Raw genomic sequence first — 14,441 nt, forward strand, 5'->3', positions numbered from 1 at the left:
TCTGAGAAAGCCACTACAGCTATGCACTTTTCAATCTTTAGAACTGTTTTTTATCTTTAGTTTGTTTTCCTTCCCCAGCACCTCCGATTGGAGGCAGAATGTCAAGAGTAGAATTGTGTTACGTTTGTTGTGAGTTCGTCCTCTTACGATGATCATTATTTACCTTCATCACTCAATGAAAGATATATTTACGTAATATAATGTTCATCTTATTTGTTGTAAGTACATACCTTAAGCACCACTTTTGCAAATATGTATAAATTTGAAACGCAGTGAACAGCAATGAAAGAAACCTCACTTACAGTACCGCAGCACTGTTAAATCGGGTATTTAACAAAGGCCCCACCAATACAATTACGGGAGATTAAAATATTATTATAATTTATTATATTAAAATATTGTATGGAACAAACCCATGAGGCCTGTAGACTACTGCAACTGCAACTCCCTTTTTGACCACGCAATGGGATGGAATTTGGACACATGTATTGTGGCATTAGTGCAGCACCACTTGGCCTTTATAACAATTCTCCTACACGGATCCTATCTGCCTCACGGCAAAAAATGGTGAAATATGACCCTAATACATCCCCGTTTTGTGCAGGATGCCCGATATGATCCGAAAATTGGACTCCTAAATAATTACACTCTTAAATATAATTAACCCTACCACACTTTCACCTTCCAAGCAAGCTTGCCAGGCCTCAGACAACAGGGACTATCTTGGTATAAATTTAAACTATATTTTACACCATTGCCCAGAATATTTTTGTTACACCATTGGAATCTCCACGACCCCCTCCTCAAAAACCCCTCCAGGTCAATCCCCTTTGCCACCTTGCTATGCCAGAACACCTTGGCAACAAAATCAGAATCGAGATTATCAACAAATCACATTTTATTCTAAACATCCCCAATTTATTTTAAGCGTCCCAAACCACCCAACCCGAACTGTGTAACTTACACGAGCAGGATAACTGCTCACCAAATAAATATTCGTAAAAAAAATACGTGGATATAAAAGTACTTTTTTCCACATCCCATCCAGCCCACGTGGTCTTCTGGCAGTGCATCATCTCAATAGCCTTGGTTCAACACAAGCTAACTGTGGACTGGTTTCGACATCCATTGTCTCATCAGTAGTCAGAATAACTGGGATTGGGATGTGTTCAGGTCCTCATATCTTCCCCCCATATAAGTATACAAGTGAACCTTATGGCGGTAAAATTTTGACTTATGGCGGTACCCCAGGGTACCATAGTACCCCGGCTCTCGCATAATGTCCGTGAAGCAGTCATTTTTAGTCTGTTGATGGTCGGCGATGCGGCAATTGACTCATCTCGACGAGCTGTACTCACGATGCACTGTGGTGCGTACTGCGAGCGTTTAGGGTTTCAGCGCAATCGTCCTCGCTGCATTTCGACATTGCAGAGTAGCACTGATTCGGATTGATTGGTACCCCAGTCGCGGAGTTAAGTACACCCTTGGAAAAAATAGTGTCCCAGAAATACAATATTTAATTGCCTCGGCCATTTTGGATTATTTGGTACCCCGGAGTACCGCCATTAGGACACTGTAAACATATGTATTGAAGGATATCGCTTTGAACGCATGCACTTTAAAAATCTGCAATGTACACTGTTGTTTAGTCATAACGTATTTATTGCCGTGTCATTTTATTATTGAAATAAAGAAAGTACTACCTTTGGTTTTGCACTTAACTTGGCTAAATTCCAGCTCTCGGCATGAACAATGTCAGCTTGTCTCAGACAACCAGCGGGAAGTACCCGGCGTCGCCCGAGTCTTAAAAATATTTCAAAACTACTCTTAAAAATCTAACAGCAGTGCGTACTGACTGTGGTGGTACCTGCTATGATTACAGCAGTGCATACTGTGGTGAAACCTGCTTTCACTGCAGCAGTGCATACTGTGGTGGTACCTGCTATGATTACAGCAGTGCATACTGACTGTGGTGGCACCTGCTATGATTACAGCAGTGCATACTGACTGTGGTGGTACCTGCTATGATTACTTCAGTGCATACTGCTGTGGTGGTACCTGCTATCACTACAGTAGTACATGCTGACTCTGTAGCAGTATTTATCGACTCTATAGCACAAAGTACTCACCTGACAGTGTCGTGGTGAGGCCTAGTCCCGTGCAGAGCCTCCGGCCTCGCCTAGATTGTCCAGCCGGCCAAGGTGGCACCTTGGCAGGCTGGGGCTGGGCTGCTACCCCTGACCCCCCCCCCCCCCAGCCACGATCTCCCCGGCCGCTCTGCAGCAATATCTACGGCCTGTAGTGGTAGCATCTAGCGACTGTATATAGTAGTAACTGCGTGCATCGGGGTGGGGGGGACATCACACAGTGAAGATTTAAGCTCAGCGTTTAGTGTATTTCTATACCATTTTTTACGCGAAAGAAAATGTCCCCCTCACTCCCACTGAAGGTGTGCGACTTGGCATGGGCCGCCCCCCCCCACCAAAGGCTCGTGAGTTGGTATGGCCGGGTATACGTCATAAATAAATAGATAAGCGCACAAAAATTGCACTAAATCGCTACTTAAACAAATTTAAAGTTGACGGAAGTGAAAAAGGAATAGCGGAATAGCACTTGCTCACCGCGGGGCGTACGGTTTGGTACCTGGATATTTTTCTTTACATAAACCCCACCGTTGGAGAGGCAAATCGTTCGCAAGCGCGCGAACAGACACAAACCCACAAACAAAGCCACAAACAGACAATTTTTTACTTTAATATATATAGATTAACATGTGTGGCAAAAGCTCTGTTATCCGGCATCCATGGGGAATGGACGGTGCCGGTTAATCTGAGAGTTACACTCATGGTGCACCAAATTATCCAAGAACATGAAACGTTTCAAGAAAAAAAAAATACTCTTTTACAGAGGTACTCACCGGTCAATTGTAGAACATTCTAAGTTTATTGTAGAAAAGCGGAGCCTTTTGCTGCATATCACTGTCATGCAACAGCCTTCTCTTTAGCTGGTGACATGACGGAGTGTGGATAATTATAATCGGCATTTTAAGCGATCTCGGTTGTAGTTCTGTGATATCATCTTCCAGAGGATTATCTCGCGTGGAGGAAAAAATAATAATGATGTTGTAAATCATTTAAGTTACTATGAGCTATATCTCATAATAATAATATACATTTTAGCATTATGCATAACAAAATAGACGTTTGTCCATATAAAAGTTAGTATTTTATTTCATTAGAGCATTACTTAAATTTGCTGACAGTCCAAAAAAATCTGTGAATGTTTAGATGTGGCACCACCGTACATTATTCAGTGACCGCTCCGTGGATTTCCCCCACCCCCCCGCATCTCGGCCATGAATTTTACAAACAATTACCATAACAAAATCTTAGCCTTATCTATCGATATCTGAAGATTTTTTTACATACATTTGGTTGACTGAGATGGGAAGGAACTTAAGTTGCAGTGTTTCCACGCTGCGCTGTGGATTCCTGTGCAGTGCCAAAGAGTTTTAGGCCCCTTGGCAAAAGTGCCTTTTGGCACGTCTCCTAAATATGGAGCACTTCGTGTGGTTAAAAATAACTTGCTGATGGCACATCACCCACGTATATTCTGTCACAAGGGTGGATCTACGTGACTCTGTCCTGTAATTGAGCCGGGGCAGCAGTTATTCCACCTCGTGGCGTGTGGAGGGCGGTACGACGCAGCAAGTGTTAAGTTGTTAAAGGACGCTGAACGCTAAACAGAATGAGTAGCGATACGATCCGCCTTTCTCCCTCGTGCATTCTGCTGTCTCACCCCCTGGTGTAAACGAGGAAAGGCTGCGACACCCATCGCGTAATTGTACACTAATAAAGTAGACCATTGATACAAAAGAGATGCCGATTCTCAATGTGTTCTGTCTTGAGTAAATATTAGAGACGTCTCAATGAGTTGTAATCTGTCCCATTTGAATGTGCCCTTCATAGGAAGTACATCTTGTCGTGCAAGCAGAACGAAGTGCCGCTGTCTGTTCCCTGGGACCCCAGCAACCAGGTACACACCCCATACCGTTCAAGTCATGTAGAAGGGAAATAATAAAATAATAAAAATAAAACATGATAAAATAAAATTCTCAAGACGTTTCGGCCACAACGCAAGCGGCCGTCCTCAGGTGAAGAAACAGCTGAGGAAGAAACACATGAGGACGGCTGCTTGCATTGTGGCCGAAACGTCGTGAGAATTTTATTTATTTATTTTTTATTATTTTTTAATTATTTCCCTTCCACGTGACTTTACCAAAAGAACCAAGAATATGAATCTCTGCAGTCACTAGTATTCAGAAAAATAACTCAACACTTCGTCAATAACACTGTGGCATTAAAATAAAACATGTATGTTAGGCGACTATTCGGGAAATGTTCTTTCTGCCTAGCGTATTATGAGTAATTTTACCAGGTAAGGCCCACTCAGCTGTAGAACTTTTTTTCAGAAGTGACCTGGCCACAAATGGTAACTCAACGAAGTGGCTTATCACGTGGGAATTTATAGCAGCCAAATGTTCTAAAAATCCACGCGGCCACGGAGAGAACATGCAAACTCCAAATGTACAGGCGTCAGGGTCGGAATTGAACCCATGACCTCCTGTATACCAGGTGAGGGAAATAACATCTCGCCACCGCAGTTTCCCCATTACACAATGTGTAATGTAAATTATTTTCCGTCCTTTGTAAAGCCACTACTGGATGAAGGCCTCCTCATGCCATTCCAATTAAAGGGTGGTTATTTGACCCAAGGGGATGAGAGGGGGGGGGATTGTTTGACCACTCTTCACCACGCTGGTCAGTGTGAGTTGGTGAAGTTAGCAATGGCTGGGATTCCCAGGACAAGGTGCAGCCTCGCTATTTCACCACGGTACCGTTCCACCGCAAACACAAGGTGTGGTTTATTATTTAACTTAAGGCTCTTTCCGAGGTCAGCATGCCCTACAACAAGTGCCAGGTACATTGTGTTAAACAAGCAATGGGGAGACGTATCACCGGACAGATTGTGCTGTCCAAGCTGTCACGACACTTGCCCCACATAGGCTGTGCGGTTAAACAGAGGATCTTTATCTCTGCTCTTCATGTTCTTTTCAGAATGTTCTGGATTGGATTTAAACGGGCGGACTTGATCTTGACTGGATTCCACGGGCAGGCACAACTCATGGGGCATAATGGCCACATCACCCCTCCTGTGCGCGCGGGGTAACAGTGGTGGGCACATCTTCGTCCGCTCCTTATGCAGTTCCAGCGAACTCGATTTTTAAGGTAAGAGCCACTCAGGGAGTGGCTCTTACCTTCTGAAAGTGGCCGGTTCCAATCCTTTTTTTGTCCGATAAATAAAACTTTGTCCGAGTTGGCGGTTGTGGGTTTTGTTACTGTATACGAAAAAAAAACCGGTTTCCTTGATGTGTTCTGGATGTACTGAGTAATGTAAGCTTCTGTGTGTGCGCGTGTGTGTGTGTGTGTGTATGCGTTTACACATAGGTCTACTTGAGCTTCAACAACGTCTTGGCTCTGACGCTATTGGCCAGCCGAGGGGCATGGGAGCTCGTTTCCGTCCAGAATGGGGTAAGGTGCTCGTTTCGGATTTTTTGTCCTAAACACAAAGTAGTCATGGCTGATATATCGTGCCACGGCCGCTCATTCCACATCACACGCACCGAGGGCAACCCCTTCTATTGAACCACACGGATTGTTGCGTCTGGTGAGTGAGCGTCTGGTGAGTGAGCGTCTGGTGAGTGAGCGTCTGGTGAGTGAGCGTCTGGTGAGTGCGTGGTGCGTGGCCACCGGTGAGCAGCGAGTATTGGTGTCTGGTGGGTGAGCGGCGAGTGACGGCTTGTGTGATTTCTCACACGCTGTGCTGCGGCTCTGCCGTGACGGTGCAGATCAAGCTGTACAGCTGCGAGGAGGGCGGCCTGCTGTCGTTCCGTATCGAGATGCGTGCCTGCGTCTCTGCTGAGCAGGCCTTCCTCCTGCTCTCTGATCTGCAGCACCGCGCCGCCTGGGACAAGCACTACCAGTGAGCCCCACGCATGCATAGAGACAAAGAACCCCCGTGCAGCCTTAACAGACTGTCGGGGCAAGTGCTGTGAGCACGATGACAGCAAGGTGCACGAGGGGGTGGTCTGGCGAGCACCGCGCCCAACCAAATGTATTTCCCCATTTGCAATGTTTACACACGCCGTGCCAGGCGACTCACTTAAGGCTAAGTCGGCCTAGAGGAGGCCCAGGACCCGTTCAGATATATTCGTCACCATGTTGGCCGTGAGTGGGATTTGAACTCGGGTCACCGGGTTCGTAGCGCAGTGCGCTAACCACTCCGCCGCCGCTCCTCGTACATGCACGCTTAGAGAGATAAATGTATATTCTGAATCGAGTGCTGGAGAAAATTCCGTGCGCGAGAATCGACATCTAAATCTAAAACTGTTCGCGTTACAAACATGCGCGCGCGCATCTATTAGTAACAATCGTTTGCGTCCGTTGTACAGGAAATGCAGTCTGATCCAGGCGGCGGATGAAGATGATGCCATTTACAGCGTGGAGAGTCTGGCCATCCGCAAGGGCCTCAGGCCTCAGGACTTCGTGGTGCTCATGTCACGCCGCCAGCCCTGCCAGACCAGGTTAGCAACGTCGGCGTCGTCGTTGTCTGCGATGCAGCGAAATACAAATCCCTAATAACAGTGTTAGCTCAGTGGTCAGCGCGGTGGTCAGTGCAGTTGTTATCGCGGCGTTCTACGACCTCGGTTCGGAATTCCCAGCCACGGCTACCATCCGTGGCGACTGATATTTGAACGCTCACAGTCAGCACTGTCCAGCATGGTGAAGAATGTTTCAAAGAGCCCAACATGACCGATTGGGCATTGGGAGGCCTTCATCCAACAGTTGATTCATCATGGCCTTTTCTTATTCTTCTCGATTGTTCTGCTTCATGACAGGCCTTTGACCCAAACTCCCTCCATCCTTTTGTATGGTCTTGTTTGTATTCTTTGTTTCTTTTGTTTTGTTCCATTAGCTGAAGTAAAGATAACTTATTAAAATTAGGTACCATCTGTATAAATGGTAATTTATTCTTCCATATGTATTTTGATACGTGTGCTATTATGGTAGGTCGATTTTATTATAATTATCAATAATTGAATGGTCACGTGCCGAATAAACAACACAGTATCGCACACTCAAAACATCTTGAGTCCCTCATCATCATTAGACCCTTTTGGCGTCCTCTGGTCTAGCACCAATTGGGTCGAGGTTCAAGAGAAAGCCGTCCCTGGTGTGGACCAATCAGATTCAAGGACAATGCCAATATATTATCATAGTGTGTATTTGTTTGCATTTTGACCACAAGTTTTGTGGTTAATGCACACATGATTCCTTGGAAAAGGTTTCAGTTTTGTTGCCAGAAAAAAGGGGAAAAACCCTATTATTATATCTTGAGTCCCTCTCGCATCGCCGTGTGGGACTGAAAAGCGCCCATTTGTGGCTCATCCCGGCCACAATTCGCACAGCTGTGATCAGAATGTACAAACTGCAGCGTGGTGCAAGTTCTGCTCCGCGGCCTGTGAGGCGTTGCCTCCTGGGGGCGGCGGGGGGGGGGGGGGGCATTTGACGAGACCGCACGCGATCGCGGCTTCTTCTGCCGTGCGCCGAGGAGCTTCCTCGTTGCTCACCGTGTCCGGCGCTCTCTAGCAGGGACCCGTACGTGATCGCCTTCCGCTCCGTCACCCTCCCGGCGGCGCCGCCGTCCCCAAACTTCACGCGGAGCGAGGTTCTGTGCGCCGGCTTCATCGTGCAGCAGCTCAACAGCAGCGAGACTCGGGTACGCTCGCACACTCGTGCCGTTTGTTGCTGACCGTTTGACGTTAATGACATGGGGGGCTCGGCAATTATTAAAATACAAATCCAAAACCCAGCACGCACTCACAGGCTTCCTGTTCTAGTCCTGTGGCATTGTGGGCTGTTGGCACACAACCTTCTCCTTCGACGAAATCTCCTTGCAGTCGCTTTTCACCTGAGCTTCGATCCCATCCACTGTTTGTACTCCCCTCGGATCAAGGTCCTCCCCTTCCCCTAGCACCTTCGAGTGTTAGAGTCACCATTCACCCCATGTAACCTGACCAGAATATTGTAGCTTCCCATTCTTGACCTGACTCTGTGTCCTTGAGACTTTGTCCATGTCTATTCTTTCCAGGACTCCCTTGTCCACTGCACGCTGATTTATTCCAAATGTTAACATCTCTCCGGAAGTGATTCTCTTATTATATCATGAATATCATAATATCAATCAACCGTATGTAATTGTTATTCATTTAATAAATTGGCATTACACATGGCAATCATTGCCTCCTTACTGAGAAAAGTTGGCAGGACCCTACTAAAAAAAGAGACTAAAGTGAGGCTTTCCTGGGTAAAACAGGGGTGAATGTAATTTTTTTATTGAATAGAAATGAGCTTTGAAATTGATGTATTTATTTCTCCGTTCGTGTTGCAGATTTCTTATTACAACCAAGCCACACCGGCCGTGCTGCCGTACATTTCCAAGGACATCGCGGGCCTCTCGGTTGAGTCCCATGCACTTTTCCTGGCCTGCAAAACCTTCCTGGAGAACAACTCCAAACTGTGATCGGCGTGCGTCTGTCCGGGTCGGGGCGTGTGTGGGGCACGGCGGGTTGTAGGCCCCCGACTCCCAGCACCTCGCAGACACAGAAGTCACGACTCCACGGAGAGAGAACTTGTCGCTGGTCTTTGTCCAACGATGGCGACGGTGGGTGTTTTCAAACGTGGTTTGTGTGAATAGAATCGAGGAAGCGATTGCAGCCGGAAGTTGCAGTGGCACGGACTACTTAAGACCGGATCCTTCCACAACTCGTGGAATGTGATGCAGACAAATGCATGGTGCAATTTTTTTTTGGATGAACGTCATGCAGTTTGAAACAAGGGGAGTTTGGTGCCTCCAGTTCATATTTGCAACGAGTTCCACCTGCGGATTTAGTAATTGTTAGTGATGCGTGCTGGTGATAATTGGAGTTGAGCACGGTAGAAACCACGAGGTCAAGATGTGGGGCCTGAGTATAGAACGACTTAGGCAATTATATAATTTGCAGAAGATAAAACTTGACATAACTCCCGTTTCCATAAAACATTTATACAATTAAGCTTCGTAAAGTTAGGAGATAGTTTATGGGTGGTTAGGACTATCCGACGGTTGATTGTCATAGTGAAAAAAAGGAAACCAATAAATCACCGGGCGATGATGTCATGGCGACCACGTTGCAATGGGCGACGTTACGATGGCGATGTTGCATCTGGTTGCTTCCTGGCAACTGATTGGCTGGTGTAGTGGGAGTGATGATGCAATCGCTAGCAACCGCTGCCACACCCACATCATTGCTAACACTGGAGAACACCTGCATTTTCCTTAGATTTTGTAAATACATTTTCTCTGTCATTTCGGACCTTGCTACAATCGCAGCTTGCCGGATTTACTCAGGCACTTGCTGAGTCGAGCCCTTGTGTGCTGTATTACACATCATCTCTGTATGTCCTCAAAATGGAACGTAGGTTTTTAAAATGAAATAATCATAATAAAGTTAGCAATACTATGGCAATTTCTGTTCAGGTCAAAGGCAATAACTGGTGCTAGTTCTCTTGAAAGGCTTTGAAGTGTTTTGTCTGTTGGGCCCTTGACAATACAGTGTGGGATCCTGGCATCGTGTGTCATAGAAGGGCTTGTCAGATAATAGGATTCGTGGGGATTAGGGTCACGGATAAGAGGAGTTCTACTATAGCAATGCATAACCCAAATATTGAGAGGCCCCTGCTCGGCTCTCTGGCCCCTACATGAATGTATCCAGCAGAGGGCCACTTTCTTCCAGGGTCCCCTGCTCGTGCAACAATCGCACCGTTGTTGATACCCGGCCTCCACAGACGACACCGCATGCCGCGTGGCAATCACTGGTGAAAATACACACTTTGTAGTAATCGGTAAAGATAAACAAACATATTTTCACGTTTACAAAAGTAGAATGAAGGTGACTGAATAACAGTTTAGGGAATCTGTCAAGTTTTAACTGCCGATAGCTTCAGCGTTCACAATAAATAATGTTTTAATTTTTTATTTAGACTGTCCAAGCGAGACCATCACAGGCACTTTAGGTAACGTGATTAAGATTTCAGCGACGTGTTCATGGGTTCAGAGGCTGTGTTTATATTCACACACACACACAGCTACCTCCACGTCCATCCTCAATGACCGCTCCTATCGGCTTCCTGACCGGAAGACTTCGGACATATAATGTACACTTCTAATACTGAAATAGCTAAAGGTGCATCCCTGCAATGCCTCGCTCTCGCCACTGCTGCCGGATGGCCTTAATAATGTAATGTACTTTTAAGGCAGCAATTATTCACCCTAGGGAACGCGAGGCACCAGGCCACCTCATCCCGATGACAACCGCAGCCTTTAAACCAACTGTCTGTTAAGTGTACATAGCCTTGACTTAAAGCTTTCGTGACTGCAGGAATTCATATTCTTTGGGTCTTTCGGTAAAGCCACGTAGATAGAAAAACTAATACAAATATCACGACGTTTCGATCGCAACGCAAGCAATCGTTATCAGGTTTTTTGTAGGTTTTTCACCTGATGACGATTGTTTGTGTTGCGATTGAATCGTCGTGATATAAAGACCCAAAGAATATGAACATTGCCTTTTTTGCTAATGCCCATCGGTAGAGTCGAGAAATTACTTTTGCTTAATTGTTTTTTGTGTGTGTTTTTTATTGAGATGTTATAGGCGTGGGAATCCGGTGGATGCATTGTGTGTTCGTGTATTAAGTATATTGACGCCTTGTGGATTATTTTATGAAATCAGGCTTGTGCTTTGTCAAGGAAAATATGTTGCCACACACTGGATATTAAAATGTAAAAAAATGTTGAACGCACAACTTTGATGGAGCCAGATCTAGCCACTGATTGTAATGTGACCTTTTAAACGTATTCACTGTTACGTAACGTTATCCCTTATGAGGGAATCATCGCTTCAGTATTGCCTTGCTGTCACTAGCCACAGCAGTGCCCAGGGCTGTTGTACAGAAATTTGAGGTTTTGAAAATTTGCAACGGTGTAAAAAATATTCACGCTAATTTGTTATCGATGTCCTCCGTGCATCGTGTACACGTGCCTGCTTTCTTGATGCGGATCATTTTGCTGTTCTTGTAAATATGCATTCGGAGTGACGTGGAGAGGCGTGCTGCCTCTGTTTTCTGCACAAAATTCCACAAATGATGATGAGATTTATTGCGCATCTTTGTGAAATTTAAATCGCGTTATTAAAAGCAGGCACATTACCTCTAAGTCCTTCTAGATACATGGTACTTTATAATGACATCAGAAAATGTTGTGAACTTATTTTCAGCAAACACTAACATGAAATATATATTTCTCACACCATTGTGGAGAAATCCCCATATTCCCTTCAAAGATATTTTAACGAAGTCTCACAGATTATATTTTTCCAGAAGGGAATGAGACATTGTAACAGTTGAGTTTTTATGAACTCGTAAACACTTGCTTGCATCCCACACGTACACAACTGCCTAGTTCAGATGGACATCTTCAAAGACTTAATGACCTTTTTAATCTTCTTGGTTCTTTCGGTAAAGTCACATAGAAGGGAAGTAATAAAATAATAAAAATAAAACATAATAAAATAATTCTCACGACGTTTCGGCCACAACGCAAGCAGCCGTCCTCAGGTGAAACCCAGGTCTGTCGAGGCGACAGCGTCTGAATGAAACAGCACACGAGCTTGGAACATATATATCGTGTGCTGTTTCATTCAGACGCTGTCGCCTCGACAGACCTGGGTTTCACCTGAGGACGGCTGCTTGCGTTGTGGCCGAAACGTCGTGAGAATTATTTTATTATGTTTTATTTTTATTATTTTATTACTTCCCTTCTACGTGACTTTACCGAAAGAACCAAGAAGATGAATCCCTGCAGTCACGAAAGCTTTGTTTGCATCAGTAAAAGTCTCCTTTTGACAAGTTGATTCTGTGTTCTTGTAAATTGGGCTCTTGTGAATCTACTTGTTCAGTAACTTGGCGATTCTACCCTTGTATGTTTAGCTATCTCCGTACGGCGGAAGTGGAGGCGCACTGGCGAGACTTTGCGAGATATGGTTGCCGGTTTTTGATGTTCTCTTTCTCCTCGGTGTGTTATGTATCGGCGTGTTTTTCTCAAGTCGGCACACGGAGTCACAGCGTTGACTCCAGACCGCGTCAAACACTGGCATTGCCAACTTTCCCCATTTGCAAAACGTGGCCAAAAGGGTAGGGGGCAGGAGCTGATTGCTTAATGGAATGTGGCATAACGATTTGTGTGTTCATGAGTTGACTGTTATAGGGCATCGCTTAAATGCCTTGGCAACTCAAATGCGCCTTGGCATCACATCCCATCTCCACCATTCGAATGCCTTGTGGCAGTCCAGCCGAGGGGAGCCCCAAGTGGCAGCCGCCCTTACGTGGCCCAGGGTGCATGCAGTACCGGCATGCAATTGGGCAGGAGTCTTCCAGTAGGGGTTGACTCTATGGATGGACACGTCGCTTAGTTAGAGATGGCTTTGACTGCAGAGTGCGGCCGGATTCAATGCTGTATTATTATTGTTGTAAAAATGAAAATATTTCACGCTTAAGATGTCCGAGTGCAATAATCAACTTTTAGATACATATCACGAGAGGGTAGTGTGCTAACAAGTGTAACTGCTTCGACACCTGATGTGTGAGCATTGCAAGTCAATAGGCCATTGATGTAAATTGTAATGAAGTTGTATAAGGGATAGAAATAGTGCAATTTGACACAAAGTGAGGATTGTTGCATATTAACAATGGCTATATTGGTCAGGGAAAATGAAATTTTGGAAATACTACAGTCAAATGTTTAAGTAGAGATCAAAATAATGCTCCTTTACATTTTGATGACTTGATAATTGTTTTTTACCCTTTTATCTGGCAACAAAACTGACACCTTTTTTTTACGAGGAGTCATGTTTGCATAGAGCACAATACCTGCAGTCATAATGTGGACCAATCAACTTCAAGGACAGTGCATACATTATCAGAGTTATGTTTTTTGTTTGCATTATGACTGCAGGTATTGTGGTCTATGCAAACATGACTCCTCGTAAAAAAGGTGTCAGTTTTGTTGCCAGATAAAAGGGTAAAATAACAATTATATTTTTTACTGGCAAATGAGGTTCCAATGGTGTAAATTTTGATGACTTGTTGTTTTTATATAAATGGATATCTTGTAAATAGGGACGATGTATGTGCTGTATCGGTTCATGTTAGAATGTCTCCCTTGAGCCGCTGTGGAATGTCTGCTTAATAACCGCGTGTTTCATTGGATTAGAAAATGTGAAACCTAGCAACTTTATTGAATTTAGAAAGTTACGTCTTTAGAATAAAGGTAAGAACAAGAATTATGTTTACGAGACTTGAAACATGTCAGGATAACAGCAATAAAAAAAGTAAACATGGAACCCATGGAACTGCCGCCCGTTTTTGTTTTGTTTCACCTCATGCATGTGACCAAATCACCCGGAATGTGCCCAATCTCCTCAGACCTCGTAGGCTCAGCAGGGTCGAGCTTGGATCAGGGTTATCGTGGGTGGCTTGGGCAGACCACGATCCCCCCGTGAGGGACGATCGCCAATGGTCAAGAATAGTGATGGAGTGGCAGCCACGGTTCGGGGCACGCTCTAGAGGACGCGGCGTTCCGAGGAGACGGAGCGATGCAATCGGCTCCTGTGCGGCTGCCGGGTGGACAATTATATCGCGGGATCGTGAGAGGTGGCGGGGGCCTGGGGAAGCCTTCATCCAGCAGTGGATTGTGCAAGAATGATGATGAATGTTTGGATTGAAGCACTCCTCCCCCGAGACATCTGGCTGCACACGCACAATTAAAAACCGTGAGTTTGGGGTAATTGTTTGTTTACTGCAGGATTCGTGGAAATGCATACAACTGGGACCGCTTAAGTCTCTCCAGTAAGTGGAGGAACTTGCTATGCATAAACAAATATCCACAAGGGAGATGAGAGGCTGTGTGTGTGTGGGGCCATGCCGAGCACTGGCCATCACACGCAATGACCCTGGCCCTGCTTGGCCCCCGAACTACATTTGGTTTGTTTTGTGAGGCAACGTATCACGGTTTGGTTGTGAGGGCCCATGCCAGTGGAAAAGGGGGATATGAGGTGCCAAGGGGTGGTGCTCATGCACACGGGGTGCAGAACACTGCACTTTATTAATAACACGTGTGTTCTAAAGACGCCTACATAACCACACAGTGTGATCCAGCTGCACGGCTGTGGCTAGAAGAACATTATAATCGCGAGAAACAAAAGGTGTTCATAAAAACAAAAACAC

At 45.4% G+C, this 14,441-nt stretch overlaps 1 protein-coding gene across 5 annotated transcripts in view; it reads left to right on the plus strand.

Moving 5' to 3' along the window:
- ACOT11 (acyl-CoA thioesterase 11) overlaps positions 1–11,820 on the plus strand; it is a 37,306-nt gene extending 25,486 nt beyond the window's left edge. For 4 of the 5 annotated variants that reach the window (XM_061567837.1, XM_061567836.1, XM_061567838.1 and 1 more), the window contains 6 exons: positions 3,969–4,035; positions 5,508–5,591; positions 5,909–6,042; positions 6,512–6,643; positions 7,710–7,839; positions 8,512–11,820. In XM_061567837.1, the coding sequence (XP_061423821.1) occupies positions 3,969–4,035; positions 5,508–5,591; positions 5,909–6,042; positions 6,512–6,643; positions 7,710–7,839; positions 8,512–8,643 (679 nt within the window). In that variant the 3' untranslated portion in view covers positions 8,644–11,820. The remainder of the gene's footprint in view (positions 1–3,968; positions 4,036–5,507; positions 5,592–5,908; positions 6,043–6,511; positions 6,644–7,709; positions 7,840–8,511) is intronic. The other variant, XM_061567835.1, reaches the window with a different exon arrangement.
- The last annotated feature ends 2,621 nt before the right edge of the window (positions 11,821–14,441 follow it).

Source organism: Lethenteron reissneri, chromosome 39, assembly GCF_015708825.2.
Source record: "Lethenteron reissneri isolate LAM-NWPU_2019-01 chromosome 39, ASM1570882v1, whole genome shotgun sequence".
NCBI classification, from domain to species: Eukaryota; Metazoa; Chordata; class Hyperoartia; order Petromyzontiformes; family Petromyzontidae; genus Lethenteron; species Lethenteron reissneri.